Genomic DNA, 14,932 nt, shown 5'->3' on the forward strand with positions numbered 1-14,932 from the left:
GGCCTCCGCCCCCCCGCCCCGCCCTCCAGGTACGGGCCTCCCCCCAGTACTGCGCGGGAACAGGTGATACGGAGGGCGGGGCAAGGCAGCAGGGGCGCCTCGGCGCTCGGCCGCTGCCACCCTCCCTCCCTCCCCCCGCCCCGCCCCAACCCAGGTCTTGCAGGGCTCCAAGGTGCCCCTCTCCGCCGCTTTCCTTCCCCCACACCCCCTTCCCCCAGGCCGGCCCCAGGGAGCCCAGAAGCACAGGACCACTGCCACACAGGGATGTTGAGGGTCAACAGCATCTGCACCTTTATCCCCATGGGGCTGCTGGCCTGAGACACCAACCAGCACATCAATCACCCTATAAAACCCAGAGGAAACAAGGAGCAAGTGCAAGTCCAGGGAACAGGGCCAAGGTCACGCAGAAAGGTCACTGTTATCAAAACGCTCCTGGTCATATACTTCAGCCACCACCTTGCGGCCAGCAAACCAGCGCCCGTTGAGGGCCTGGATGGCCTTGTGAGTCTCGGAGGCTATGGAGAACTCCACAAAAATCTTGACAATGATCTCCGCATCCTCCTCCTCTCCCTGCTTCTCCTGGTAGATGATGACGCGGTTGACAGCACCAAACTTGCCACACTCCTCGGTCACCTCCCCCTCCAGGTCGTCGTCGATGTCCTTGGGGTCCACCATGTTGCGCAGAACCATCACTGTGGACTGTGCGAGGAGAGACAGCTGAAAGCTATAGCTGCTGGATCACTCCCCCTGCCCACCCCACCAGCCCCCGCTGCCCACCTCCTGCTTGCGGAGCAGCTTCTGCATCACCATGTGGCGGGCGCTGCTGCCGGAGATGCTCATGTGCTCCTGCTCGCTCAGCATCTCGGGCCGCTCGGACTCGGGAAATAGCTCCTCTTCTTCCTTCTCCTTCTTGGGCTCCAGGAGGCCCAGTGTTGGGGGGCTGGCCAGGATGGGGTTTACCACTCCCACAGAAGGGATGGTGACCGGAATGGGAGGCCGGGCTGGGGTCACACCTACAGCAAACCCACCAGGTCCAGCAGTTACTCTTCCCCCATCTCCACCCTTCCCAGGAAGGCACCCAGCACCACGTGGCCATAGCTGAGCAATGTCCATGGGTGTAGAGGGCTATGCCCAGAGGACTGGCAGGGGAAGAAGGGAAGCCTTGCCCCACCCAGGCTCACCTGTGATGACTCCTGGGGCCTGGGCAGCCATGACAGCCTGGGGTAAAGCCCCCAGAGGCTGGGCCAGAGTCAGTGCAGGGGACACCAATCCAGGTGTGGCCAGGGTACCCAGCACCGCTGCACCAGCCACTGCTTCCTGCAACCCAGAAGGCCACCACACTCAGTCCTTGATCTGGCTGCCTCCGCTCAAGACCACACAGAGCCAACCCCCAAAGGATGAAGGAGGGAGAAGCTGTCACCCACAAATGAAGTATGTGACTGGATCAGCCCTCACCTGAGCTGTGATCTTGGCTGTGGCTGCAGCCGCGGCCACAGCAGCAGCAGGCGGGAGGCCTCCAGGTGTGGCAGGTGTAAGCAGGGGCATGGGGGGTGTGACAGCCTTGCCCACCCGCAAGTACTGGCCACCCAGATCAAAAAGGTTCATGGAAGACACGGCATCCTGGGACGACTGGGCCTTTTCATACTCTGCAGGGCAGGAGCAGCAGTGAGGGTTAGCCACAGTGCCAGGTGGGCCCCACCCTCACCTCAGTCTCTCCGAACTCACCAATGAAACCATAACCCTTGTGCTTGCCAGTTGTAGGGTCCCGGGCGAGCGTGCAGGATTTGATTTTGCCAAAGGCCTCAAATACGCTCTTGATGTCGTCGTCTGAAAGGTCCTGGTGCACAGAAGCCACGTAGATGCGGTTGAAGGCTCGTGCCTCCTCAGCTAGCTGGTCTATGATGGGCTGGGCCTGCCCTATGTTGCTAGGTCTCCCTACCTGGGAGAGAGGCAGGGGACAGAGCCCCAGTCAGCACAGGCCTGGCCTCTTCAGGCTTTCAGAGAGGCTGCTCGGCATGGCTGGGGTGACTGAAGACAGAGTGCAACTGTCCTGAGCCCGGAGCCCCACGTCCTCGGCCCTCACCTTGATGTTCCTGCCTCCTAACATCACTGAGTTCATCTGCTCCAAGGCGAGCTGTGCCGCTTCTGGGACCTCGTACTCCACAAAGGCAAAGCCCTGGGTACAGGAGCATGTGGTCAGGCCAGCACAGCCCAAGGTGGGAAGGGGCGGGGCAGGGGCAGACTAAAGCCCACCTTGTGCTTCATGGTGACGGAGTCCCAGGACATGTCAATGCTCTTGATGGGTCCAAAGGGAGCAAAAGCCTGGCGGATGGTGTCTTCCCCGAGCTCATAGTAGATGGAACCCACGTAGACCCGGCACATGATGGCCAGTGCCCGCTGCCGCTGAGCTGCCATCTGGAGCAGGACACAAGGGGAGAGAGAGCCACTGGCTTGTGAGGGGGTGGTAAGAGGCTGGGCAGCCCACTCCCCTCCTGGCCCACCTACCCAGCTCCGCCGTGGGGAGGGCTCCCCATGCGGCAGCGCAGTGCAGGCTCAGCTCCTGCAGGCAGGGTGGCAGGGGTCAGTAGGACCCTGCCCCCAGGACGGAAGGCCAGGCCCAAAGGCAGGACACGGACGCACCCCAGCCCATGCAGGTCCTGGGCAGACTGGCAGCAAAGCTGATGGGTGGTCAGGAGGCAGGGCTGCATGCCCTCCCACCCTGCCCCCTTCCAGTCTGGGGACCAGGTCCCCCAGGCGCCGGTGGCAGATCCTCCCAGGGTCCTGGCCAAGTGCTCGGACAGAAGAGGGGAGGGGAAGCCATCCAAGCTGGAGGGACCCACTAGTGTGGAGGCGAGAGAGGGGCAGAAGACAGGGCAGCTGCTGCCCAGAAGAGAGCCCAGGGGAGGAGGTCAGGAGCCCAGATGGGGGCCCCTGCAGAGAGAACAAGGAGCAGCTGCTCATGCAGGGCCAACTCAGGTTGGGGCTCAGCATTCTGCAAACCCCCATGTGCTGAGCACCTGACAAAAAGGGCTGGCTGGAGCTCACATCTGTAGCCCCAAGGACCCTCAGAAGGTGGCAGAGCTGCCAAAAAGAGAAGCCCCAGGGCTCCTTGGAGCGGGGAGGTAACAGGCCCAGCAGGCCCAGAGCTCCACTTGGGCACACATGCCTTGCACTGGGGCGAGCTGGGGCCAAGGGACTGCTCCAGGCCCTCAGGAATGGGGTTCCCACCCCTGCCACCACTACACGATGTGCTAGGCAGGGGGGTTTCCACAGCCACACGCAGCGGGCCACCAGGAGGAGCTGAGCTCTGGGGAAGACACCATAGGCCCAGGACAGGCAAAGAAGATGGGGTCCTGGTTCTAGCTTCTCCATAAACAGGGGCTTCCCTCACCCTCAAAAGGCCCCCACAACTGGAGACCCTCTTCAGACACCAGCTGGCCTAGTATATAGACCAAGCCTTCCCCTCCCTCAGAGAGGAGCCTAAAAATCAGGTCCACCTATCCCCCAAACTAGGAATTCCCCCCAAATGGGACTGTCCTCCTCAAACTGGGCTCCTGACAAGTAGGCCTCAGGCCCCCACTGAGACCAAGGACCACCAAAGGTGGAACTGTGTCCCCACTTGCACCAGGTACCCCAACGTGAAACCGTATCTGCCCCTTAGGTCAAAATTCCCCAGGATAGGAGCACGTCTTCTCTTCAGTGTGGGCTTCCCCACAGCAGGTGGGCCAAGAGCCCTCTCCCTGACATCTCCCCGCAGACAGACACTTTCCAGACAAGATACTGGGTCTGTCTGGCCCTCAAAGACAGGGCCACATCTCTCCTGTGAGAGCAGCACATTCAGGGAAGACCCCCAGGAAAGAGCCATGTTTCCCCCTCAGACTCCGTGGAGCGGGGTCTGGCCTCCTCCTCAGCTCTGGGGGATGGAGGAGCATCCCCTTCCCAGACTCCTCCACCCGTGGCAGCCAAGGCCTCAGCTACCGCCTCTGCCTCCTCCCTGGCCCACTGAGCTCAGCCCAGCCCCTGCCTGCTCCCTGGCTGCATGGCCCCTACACCTTGCTGACAGCCAGGCCCAGAGGACCAAGTCATTGCCCTTCCCTCTCCTGCTTGCTTGGGACCCCCCAGCCCCCCCCCCCCCAATCCATCCATCCTCCCTCCAGGGTCTGATGGAGCCGTGAGTTAGGACTCTTCTCTCCTCGGGGTCCTGACCCCAACCCAGGAGCCCGTGCAGCCTGGAGACCGGCAGAGCTGGAGGCCCAGGCGCTGCGCCTTGTGCGTGCAGGCGACATGGGTGCAGGTGGGCCTGGCGTGGGCAGCTACCCTTCTGGCCTGCTGCCCTCCGCAGTTACCTGGCCGGTTAGTTTTAAGGCGGGACCTCAGAGCAGATGGAGGCCTCCCCAGGGGCGGTCTCGGGTGGGTGCCCGCCCACACCACTGGCCCCGCCACGCCTGGCGCTCTGCTGCGCTCGTCCCGAGCTGGCGGGCAGGGCCGGCTAGGGGAGCAAGGTCCCCAGCACGCGGGCTGCACTGCCCCCCTCTAGCCCTGACTAAGGACATGAGCCCCGGAAGAAGTGAGCATGTCTATTGACCGATTGCAAAGGTGAGAGAGGATCTCCAAAGCCCATTGTCACTGCTGCCATCTGAAAGACAGTAAAGACAGAGTTCAGTCTGTTGGAGCCGAGCAGTCTCCCGCTCTTGTCACACCTCACGCAGACAGCGGCAAGGCCCGGAGTCCCCGCCCTGCCAGGGAGGTCCGCCTGCCTTCCCAAACTGCCAGCCAACTGGCCAGCCGCCGGCACCTGCCCAGGGGGGCCTCAGAGCCCCAGGTGCCCCGCCCCACAGCCTGGCCGGCGGGGCAGAAGGAAGGGAGGGGGAGGAGGGGGGAGGGGAGGAGGAGGAGGAGGAAGAGGAGGAGAAGGAGGAGGAGAAGGAGGAGGAGGTGGTGGTGAGGGGGAGTATGTGTGGATGGAGCAAAGTGAAGAGCCAAGGCATCTCCTGAGGGCTGGGCAGGGGGCAGGGGGCTCGAGGCCCAGGCACCTGTCAGCCTCGCCCTGGCCTCTTCCCCACAGCCATTGTGGCTTCTGGCCACAGGGTTAGAGCAGGGCCCTGCTGGAGGAGCCCCCCAGCCTGTCCTCTGTCCTGGACCCCAGCTCAGGTGATCTGGACTCACTGCAAGGGTCAGGGCCTGACCGCTCTTATCCGAGGCCATGGGGATGGGGAGGATCGCCCCTACATGCTGCACCGTCACCTGGGCACAGAGGTGACCTGAGGCGACAATTTCAAGTCCAAGAGGAGGAGCCAACTCAGGGTACGGGGCACAGCTACAGCGAAAGGGCAGGGAGGGGACCATGGGCACTCAGCAGATGGGTAAGGCTGGGCCACTCATGCCTCATGGATGAACCCGGGTGCCCCAAGAACGAGTCCTTGAGAAACAGAACCACATCGCCTCGTGGGGACGGCCACAGGCACAGGAGGAGGAAGAGGAGGAAGAGGAGGTGGAGGTGGTGGGGAGGGGCGGGGGGACGGCCTCCAGCAGAGCCAGCACCGAGGCCGGAGGGTAGGGCCCGGCGGCTCACCTGCAGGTTGGTGAGCTGCTGCTGCTGGTGCGCGATGGTCTGCTTCACCAGCACGCTCTTGATGCTCTGCTCCATGGCGTACTTCTTGGCCTGCGGGAGAAGGTGGTGAGGAGCACTGGGGGGCCCAGCTTGTGGGGAGATGCGCCTTCCTCTGCCGACCGCCCCCTCCACCACCACGCACACAACTCCCCGGGAGGTACACTCTCACCTTCTGGAGGGCCTCTTGCTGCTCAGGCGTCAGAGGAGGCAGTCCCAGCTTCGCGGCTGTGCTCTGCCCGTTCTCCATCTTGATGGAGTCTGTCCCCTGGCGGTGGGGAGCAGGGGACTCATTAAGGACACGCTCGAGACCTCCCTCCAATGGCCCAGGAACACCCCGACACACGCACAACTGCACACGGCCCCCAACCCAGCCCGCTCCCAGGACAGGCAGGGCCTACTGCAGACCGGCACCTGCCTAGCCTGGATGTGGGCCTGCCCCACCCAAGACACATGCCACTGAGGAAGGCAGGTACCTTGGGGGCCTTGCGATAATCCAGAGCGGCTGCAGGGCCCAGGCCACAAAGGCCTCCTCAGGAGCTACCGACAGGCAGCAAGCAGAAGGAGGGGCCTAGCCCTTGTAGCAAACATGACCCCAGAACCTCAGTATCATGTCACGCAAGAGAGGTGGCCCTGGCCATCCTTTGTGAGAAAAGGGGCCATGGTTCTCTGGATGTGCAGGGACCCCTCATTCCTAGACTACCGTGGCGTCCACCCCTGCCCCACACCTTCCCACAGCCCCAGCCATGGTCACAGACTCGGCGTCCCTGTTTGGGTGGAGTTCCAGGGACCACTCAAGGAGCAGGGAAAGGAAAGGGCCTCCCTCCCAGCACACCTTCATGCACCCCCTCCCCCATCCCTGCCTTCTATGGAGAACCTGGAGCTGCTCTCCCCATCCATAACAGCCTGGAGCAGGGCTCCACCCCACCTCCACCAGACTCCTCCCTGGGCTGTGCTGAGCCCCCTGGGAAGAGAAGCCAGGAGCAGACCAGCCACAGAGGAAAAGTGGACCTGCCAGACCCTAGCCAAGGGAACATGAGGACCCGGAGAGGTTTTGGGGGGATGGGGGTGGAGCAGGCACAGCCTGCTGCAGACAGAGCCGATGCAATAGGATTAAGTTTACATTCCTTTTGTCAAAATCCATTTCTAAACTGTTTGCAGGGCAAGAATATAGCCGTGCGAGCAAAAAGAAAAGCACAGCCACCAGACCAAAGACTCTGTGTGTGTGTCCAGGGTCAGATCACACGTGTCTGCCCACCAGTTCAGAGGGCCTGGGGCTACCCAGCAACTGCAATGAGAGACCACTGCCAGCCCCCTCCAGAGGGGGTGTTCTGCAGCCTCAGAAGGGACAGTGGAGGAGAGAGGCAGATCCCCAACGTGGACGTGACGAGCAAAGAAGAGGTACAAAGGAGGCAGGAAAGGGCCAGCTGATCCAAACCCCAAGAACCACCAGCCTGACCAGCCCAAGTATTGGGTTTCCAGCACAAGGTCAAAGGGCAGAAGGGGCCTGGAGGCCCCCACTCTGGCAACCCAGTCTGGCCCCTGAGGCTTGTCCTCTTGGGCCTCCCAGCTGGCAGCAAGCCCGGTTCTCCTTAGTGGGACAGAGGCCCTGAGAGCTGGGGGCTGGGACTCGAGCAGGCTGTCACCATGGTGATCAATGCCAACCCCCTCCCAGCCCCTCAGAAACTTTTCAATCTCTTCTTTGTCTCGGTAAACAGAAGGCCCTTCTCCCATCAGCCAGGGCAGGGAAGCCTGGCTAGAGGGACGGCCTGGCCCCTTTGCCCATCTGCTTCAGCCCCTATAAACTCCTAGGATCCAGGCTGCACACTACGGCCAGCCCTCCCCCCAGTGTACTGGGGGGCCCACAGGAGGGCCCCCAGGCCACCGTGGTGAGCCCCCCCGGGGCCCCCTGGAGGCAGGCGCTGCCACGGAGAAGCACAAAGCACCCTACTGCCCAGCGACAAGGACTGGCTCCACCTCCTATAGGACAAGCTCCCAAGGGTGAAACAACCAGAGCAGGACAAGATCTACCCACGCCCACTCTGAAGCCTAGCCCAAGTCCCAGGCAGACCCCCATGCTCGGGCTCACACGTTATTCTGCTTTGTTGTTTTATTTAAATTTGAGATCCAAAATGAAGACCTGTGTTTCTGATTATTAATACCCATCCTGTTCTGAAACAGCATGCCTGCTCCCTCGTGTGACACTGATGGCGAACAACCTACCCTGGCTCAGGTTCAGCCCCCACCTGACCACCATCACTATCTGTCCACAGCCTGAAGACACACGAGGTTGCGAGCCACCGCAGAAGCAGGGTGGACACTACGCGGGGAGGCGGGAGCCAGGCCTGAGGCTGGGAGGTAAGGGAGCAAGACAGGAGCATCTGTCCGGAAGGCAGAGAAGAGTCCCTAGGGCTCCTCCCGCCCACCCCCCTGTCTCTGGGCCCAGGGATGCATAGGCGGATAGGCGGGTAGGCGGGCAGGCAGGCGGGCAGGCGGGCGGGCGGGCAGGCCTGAGGGCAAGGATGCTTAAGGTCAGTACCTGTGGAGGTTTCCATTTGTCTCCCGCTGCCACCACTGCCGCCGCCGCCGCCGCCGGCTCGGACCCCCCTCCTTGCTGGCCATTGACCTGCTGCAGGCAGGAAGGAGATGCTGTAATGGACAGTCGTAAGGCCCACCCACCCCGGCCCTCTCTCCCCTTCCCTAGCTAAGGGCTAAGTGCCCACGGACGACAAAGAGAGGCCAGCACAGACACAGAAAGAAACCAGCTCTGGCTTGGCCCCTGTGCATCCCACAGTACCCCACTCCACTCCACCCATTCTTCCAGAATACCTGCAGCTGATTAGGACCCTGGCATGAGGTCCTGACTGACCTGGCAGGACCTAGGGTAGCCCAGAGTCGACAGGGAGCCATCAGGAAGGGACAGGACAGGAGATAGGAGAGCTCTTCCCCCGTGCCAAGGAAAAGCATCGTCCCCTGGGCCCACAGCTGAGGTCCTAAAGATCAGTGCCTCTCCTGCCAGCAGGCTGGGCCAGGCCAGACAGGATGACAAGGGGCACAGCTGGCCATCTCCTCTCACCCCTCCTGAGGCAGACAGGGACACCTCTCGAGCACCCCATACACGTCTGGGTTGGGCCCCCCGGCTCGGCATGAATCAGGCCCAATGCCTTCCACAGGCTCTGGTCAGGCCCACACCCAAGCCCCTCCTGAAGACACCTCTGAAGAGGGCTGCCCTCTGAATGACAGGGCCAGGCAGGTGGTCTGCACGCACAAGCCTTCCTCCCCCAGCAGTCAAGCTGTCCAGCACTGAATAACTCCAGGGAAGGCAGTTAAGGGCCTGGCCATACCCCATACCTGGAAGGGCCATAGAGCCACTGCCATGCAGAACCAGCCTGACGGAAGGAACAGCTCCCAACTCCGCTTAGCAGGATGGCAGGAGCAAAGACAGGCCGAGGGTGGTGGGCAACATGTTATGGGGAGGAGACTTGGTGGAAGGGCCCTGACACCTACTCCACCTTCTCAGAGGCTGCACGGGGGGGAACTGAGAGCACTTACCCCACTACCATTTTACCCACTGAAATCTAGGAACACAAGGGACAGCCATGCCCGCCCCTGGAGCCCTGTGCACAAAGCCAGAGGCTGGGCTGACTTGGCCAGAGGGGGTCTCATGGGCTCTAGCCCCAAAGGAGACAGCAACACCAGCCTGTGTGTGCTGGAGACATGGCCAGTGGGCACAGAAGCTGTGGCTAACCCTCAAGCAGCACCTTGGCTGGAGCTGCTCTGAACTCAGCACCACTGCTACTTCGGAGAACGAGCCAAAGGATGGGGGAGGCCCTTCTGACAATGGGTCCCACTGTGTGGGTGTATGACAGCTGGGGACAGGTCAGCGTACGGCTTGGCACCCCCAGGAGCACATCTGGAGCAGAGACTGCCCTCTCAAGGCTCACAGCAAGAGATCACTTCAGGTCTGGGGAAGTAAGACCCATGAAGCTCTCAGACCCATGAACAGAGCCGACCTCAGGGCACATTTACAACTTCCTGCTCTCACAAATTAATGGAATAGCCAACACCGGAAGCAGGACATTGCTGAGAGAACACAACTCAGAAAAGCCTTCTCAGGAACAATTAGTCCAGCATAGGATGCTACATGGGACATCCCATCACCTCCAGAGAAAACAAGTTCCTCGTCCCGCAGAGCTTCAGCTTCTGTCCTAAGCAGATGCTAAGAAGGCTTGGAGAAAACTGCCTTTTATTATCACAAGCAGTCACATGCTGTCACCCCCTGGCAATGAAAGTAGAAAAGGGTGGTGGTCACTAAGCTCCTCAGCACCAGGCAATGGCACCTCAAAACCTGAGAAGTCCCCTCTGGGAGGCAATGTGGCCCCATCAACCTGGGACCCAAACGCCCACACTGCCACTGCTCAGCAGCCCAGAAATAAAGAGGATTATCCCCACTAGAAAACCAGAAAAGTTAGGTAATTATTTAACATTTCCAGGTTTCTGGCTCTTCAGGTCTGTGTCCTGGGGCTGGCATGAAGATTCGGTAAGCCACTCCACGTCATCCACGCACACAGCAAGCAAGCCCTACGTTCTAGTCGTTAACAGCATCGGTGGAACACCCAGAGTCAAATCCCCAAAGCAGAGCTGCCGCAGGATGCTTTCCATCTGTTCAGTCCTCTTCATGAAGTGCCATGCTACCTACCAGACGGCTAGCCTCTGTGCTCATCAATTTAGATGCAGGAAAAACAAAACAAGGCACGTGCCAAGTGGCACCTACATAAGGTGACTTCTATGGTTCATGGCCGCTGAGAAGAAAATCAAGCTCAGGATGAGAAAAAGGGGACTGAGGCACACTGGGCCTCAGCAGCCAGGGAGGCCTAGCAGGGAGCGCGCAGGCCAGGGTCTTCAGGAGAAAGCGACGGTGCCCACAGGAAAGGGAGAGGGACTGGTCCCCTGGCCAGATGGAACCCCAAGGTAATGGCCATAAGCAGGACTGAGACCTGCTATGAAAGGTAGGGAAGAACAGACTGGTAAATCACAGACACACACTGCCACCAGAAGACTGTGTCCCTGCTGGGAAGGGCTGTGGCCTGTTTCTGCAGCCACCAGGTGGAAGGCACAAGTGACAAGAAGCACTTCTGCGTTTTCCTGTGTCCTTCCCTACCAAAGGACTGTCAACAAAGCTCCGGGTCACTCTACCCCACCTTCCTGAAGCCACATCTTAGGACAGCAACCAGCGCTGTTGAGCAGGCACAGATCACAGGACAGAACAAACTCTCACTACGCCCAACTCAGACAAGACAAGGACACGGGCTATCTAGAAACCGGTCCCCTCAACAGGGTAGGAAAGGAACACATCAGGCCACAGCCTGGATGTCACTCCCGGAATTTGATGTGAGCCTGGGATTCTACAATTTCCACACCCCAATTGACCCGTGCATTTTAACCTCTTAAAATAATTCAATGGGCCACAAACAGCCCTGTTAAAAACCTCAACTTATGGGGCTCAGACTTCTTGCCCATGCCCACCTCTACGGTAATGCACACGTGTCTGGCACTGTGCCACGGCAGAGCTGAGCCAGGGCATCCCTCGGGCTCCAGAAGAACGGGGTGCTTCCACTTTCAGCTTCCAGCAGCTGCCAAGGCCACGGCCTGCCGTTCCTGCTGCTCTAGGATGCTCAGGGGAAACGAGCCATTCACTCTCATGGGCTTCTCTTCCCCCTCCACACCTTCCCAGGAGTCTGCGTTCCCGTCGCCCAGCCGCCCTCTCCTCCACTGTCCAATTCTAACCGCTGTCTGGGACCGTCGCCAGGTCCTCCACCAATATCGCGTTCCTAACCTCCCTCTCACGAAGGTCACTTGTTCCTGTGGCTTCAACGGGAAGCAGGACGTGATAGAAGAAGATGAGCCAAATCTGAGAATCCCAGATTGGGCTCCCCTCGCAAGCTGGGGCCGGGGGAGCCAGTCTGTGCCCCAGTGACACTGGTCCAGCCTCCCTCACTGGGTGCCAGCCTCCAGCTCCCGGCCTGGCCAAGGCACGCTCCCTGACCCCCAAATGTCTTCCCTATCTGCCCAGCCTCCAGCCACATGCGGAACAGTCGCCTTCTCAGCCCGGCCTCGGCAGGGCACTCTGCGTGCGGGCTGGTGGCAGGTAAATACGCGCGGTGACGCCACGAAGGCTCTAGGAGATCAGACCCTCCTGGAACGGAGTGGTGAGGGAAGAGGGTCAGGGGAGGCCCCAGCACGGAAGGGCGGGTGTACCAGGTTCTGCGGCCATGCCGCTCACTCCGCGTCACTTGAAAGCGGGTGACCGCTGAGCGGGGCAGCGAGGGGCTCCCTCCTCCGGGCGCCCGCAGACCCCGGCCCAGGCAGGCACGGCCCCTGCCCCACTGGGCCGCCTGGGACAACCGCTGCTCAGGAAACTCGCGTCCAAACAGCACCTCCCTCCTTCCTAAGGGGCCGGAGCGGCGGCCGGGCTGGGGCGGCCGGGCGCGCAGCGTTAGCGAGGAGCGCAGGCTCGGCGAACGCCCCAGGCCGCTCCCTGCAGGCCCTGCGCCCGCGGCGGCACGACGGCCGCCCGGCTCCGCCCGAGGCCTCTCCGCGACCCGGCCGACGCCGACCGCCGGAAGCCGTCGCCCGCGAGCCGGAAGCGGCGGCCCGGCCCGGCCCCCGCCTCGCGCCCGCCCCGCCCCGCCCCCACGTCGCGCGAGCGAGAGCCGCGGGGGCCGGGAGCCACTGCCGCGTCCCCCGACAGGCCTCCGGCGCCCTGGCCGGACCGACGGCCCACTCCCGCCAGCTGAGCGGCGGCCCGCGGTCGCGGTCGCGGCGGCTCACTTACGAGAGCTATGGTCGCCGTCGCCATCTTGCGTCCGTCGCGGCCGCCGCGCGCGCCACACGCTCCTACTCCCTCCGCTGTCTCGCGCGATCTGGGTGCCGGCGGAAGCGCCCGAGGAAGGACGGAAGTCTCGCGATACGAGGCCCTTTCGCCCTCGGCGGGGGGCGGCGGCGGCGGCGGCGGCGGCGGCGGCGGCGGGGGCGGGGGCGGCAGAGCTTCCGGCGCGGGGAGGAACGGTTGCGGCTCCGTGGCGGGGCGGGTGGGGGGGGGGGGGGTCGCGGCGCGCGCCGCTCTCGGGTCGCCGGGGAGGTCTCGGCTCCTGGGCGGCGGAAGGTCCCTCAGCGCCTCGCCTCGCCCGCCTGCCCCGCTCCGGCCGCTGCTCTACGGTAGAGCTCGGGGTGCGTGTGCCCCCCTCCCGGGAGGATCCCCCCGGCTGCAGCCGCGCGTGCGCGCCAAGGTCGGGAGGCGCCTGTCCGCGGGCCGGGCGGGCTGTGCGCTCAGGGCCCAGCAGCCCGACGGGGGCCCGCACCCCGGCTCCCCCAGGGCCTCCAGCCCTTTGTCAAAGGCTCGGGGTGCCCAGCAAGGCGTCGCGCTGCCCTGGACGCCTGCCGCGGGTCGCACCGGCCCCGAGGCCTTAACGGTGAGCCCGCACCTGCAAGCCCAGGCTTCAGGCCGCAGTGCCTCCCGGTCGGCCCGGCCCCTTCTCCACCCTGGAAGCCTTTGAAATAAAACAGACACTGGTAGTTAAGCGTGGCAGGACATCTCCTTAAAATCCTTCCCCTTCTAAAATGACAGGGAAAGAATTTTGCACGGGCAAAGCCCCATGAACACAGAAGTCCTGCAGCTGGAGGGAGGCGGACAACGCTTGGAGGTTAGTGTACGAGGGGTTGTGCGTGAACGTGTAGTCGGAAAAAAGGAGGAGACCACGCCCCTCTATCCCTACTGGCAGTGGCTGGGCTGTCAGTAGGGTCCTGTTCCCACAGAATGAGATTCCCGGCCTTTCCCCACCTCCACCCCTGCTCCCACTCTAGCCCCCAGCATCTAGCATCCACGCACCTCAGCTGCTCTCTGCAACTGCTCCTGGCTCAAAAGAAGACTGGCAGCTGGAGGGTGCTCAGGCTAGATCCCTGGCCTCAAAAACCACCAGGCAATAAGCCCCACCACTAAGATATCCCTCTTAAAAGCAACTGGGCAGCCCAGGATCACCAAACACCTAAGAAGGAGGAAAGAAACAAAAACAAAAAGAAAAGGGATACGGAGGAGCTGAGACAATAAAGCAAGAAGAAAAGCTAAAGCCATATTCTCAGAGATGCTAATGAGAGGATGTTGCACCCAAAACCAAAACATTCAATGTATTGTACACGTGAAACGTATATAACACTGTGTGTTAACTAACTGGAAGTAAAAACTTGGAATCAAGAGCAAGAGGCTATAAAGAAAGAACACTCAGCAATGTGAACGAGTCCTTAAAAGTGAAAAATAAAAAAAAATTTAAAAAGTGAAAAATATGAGAGGAAAATGAACAATTCAATAGAGGGCTGAAAGAAACAGTTGAAATCTTCCAGAATGCATAAAACAAAACCTGATAGGTAGAGGAGAGAAAATATAATCAGTCAGGGTGAGGAGTATTCTCCAGTGCTTAGAACTGGCCTGGTACCTCAGCAGGCGCCATAATAGAGGAGGATGGATGAAGTGGTGAATGGACTGGGACTTACCACCACTGCAGGGAGGTGGGGGACACAAGCACCACTTTCTGGTGGCAGTTTTCTCTTTGAAATTTGACAGTGATATATAATAAGGCATTCAGAGTGCTTGTGTGCTGGGCACTGTTCTCATTACCTTACAAACATGACCTGTGTGATCTTTACAATTCCATGGAGCGGGTGCTGTTATTATCCCATTTTTACAGATGAGGAAGTAGGGGCACAATATCACATGAAGAAGCCCATGAATGGCTCCAGCCCATGAATGGCTCCAGACAATATGTAGTAGTTAAGGGAAACCTTAACTACTACATATAGTGCCTCTCAAAAGATAACTCCAATATCTAAGTAATAAACGTTCCACAAAATAAGGAGGGGGTGGGGAAATAAGCAAAAACAAAAAGCAAACCGAAGAACTCCGCCCAAAACACAGAAATAACAACACAAACAAAAATCCCAAACAAATATTCCCAGTACCGAAGGCTTGGGATCTCTGAACAATAGATGAAAGGGGAGGTTTTTTTTTTTAAACTATTTTTTTTAACTTATTTATTCATGAGAGACACACAGAGAGGCACAGGCAGAGGGAGAGGCAGGCTCCATCCAGGGTCTCCAGGGTCACACCCTGGGCTGAAGGCGGCGCTAAACCGCTGAGCCACCCGGGCTGCCCAAAAGGGAAGTTTTTAATCAAGAAACATCATTGTGATGACCAAAAGAAGGGAGGGATTGAAGGAGAGGGAGAGAAATCACAAGGATCGGAATTCAGCAAGGCATGGGAATTCTTGGAAC

At 60.5% G+C, this 14,932-nt stretch overlaps 1 protein-coding gene and 1 long non-coding RNA gene across 12 annotated transcripts; one reads left to right on the plus strand and one right to left on the minus strand.

Moving 5' to 3' along the window:
- Positions 1 to 267: 267 nt before the first annotated feature.
- On the minus strand, positions 268 to 12,593 carry PUF60 (poly(U) binding splicing factor 60). Of its 9 annotated transcripts, none has more exons than XM_025450726.3 (12): positions 12,444 to 12,593; positions 8,148 to 8,237; positions 5,781 to 5,876; positions 5,573 to 5,662; positions 4,586 to 4,636; positions 2,254 to 2,415; positions 2,084 to 2,176; positions 1,726 to 1,939; positions 1,456 to 1,646; positions 1,182 to 1,317; positions 778 to 1,013; positions 268 to 699 (listed from the first exon to the last, which is right to left on the minus strand). In XM_025450726.3, the coding sequence occupies exons 1-12, from the start codon at positions 12,465 to 12,467 to the stop codon at positions 400 to 402; spliced, it is 1,683 nt and encodes a 560-aa protein (XP_025306511.1). In that variant the 5' UTR covers positions 12,468 to 12,593; the 3' UTR covers positions 268 to 399. The 9 variants fall into 9 exon arrangements, with proteins under 9 accessions (XP_025306511.1, XP_025306512.1, XP_035569241.1 ...); XM_025450727.3 differs by having other exon boundaries at positions 8,148 to 8,234; positions 12,444 to 12,567; XM_035713348.2 differs by lacking the exon at positions 12,444 to 12,593 and adding an exon at positions 11,867 to 12,008.
- On the plus strand, positions 11,455 to 13,946 carry LOC118353972 (uncharacterized). 3 transcript variants are annotated; one of them, XR_007401802.1, is made up of 2 exons: positions 11,455 to 11,756; positions 13,236 to 13,946. It is a non-coding gene; the product is annotated as an uncharacterized LOC118353972 (long non-coding RNA). The 3 variants fall into 3 exon arrangements; XR_004813725.2 differs by lacking the exon at positions 11,455 to 11,756 and adding an exon at positions 12,701 to 12,838; XR_004813727.2 differs by lacking the exon at positions 11,455 to 11,756 and adding an exon at positions 12,872 to 13,080.
- The last annotated feature ends 986 nt before the right edge of the window (positions 13,947 to 14,932 follow it).

This window comes from Canis lupus, chromosome 13 (assembly GCF_003254725.2).
Source record: "Canis lupus dingo isolate Sandy chromosome 13, ASM325472v2, whole genome shotgun sequence".
Lineage (NCBI taxonomy): Eukaryota > Metazoa > Chordata > Mammalia > Carnivora > Canidae > Canis > Canis lupus.

Coding starts and splice junctions, on each gene's coding strand:
- PUF60 (XM_049093220.1), bottom strand. CDS start 8,986: ATGGCAGTGGCTCTATGGCCCTTCCAG. Junction 5,877..8,147: donor ACAAATGGAAACCTCCACAG/GTACTGACCTTA, acceptor CCCCACCGCCAG/GGGACAGACTCCATCAAGAT. Junction 2,416..4,585: donor CTCTCTCACCTTTGCAATCG/GTCAATAGACAT, acceptor GTCCTGCTCCAG/ATGGCAGCTCAGCGGCAGCG.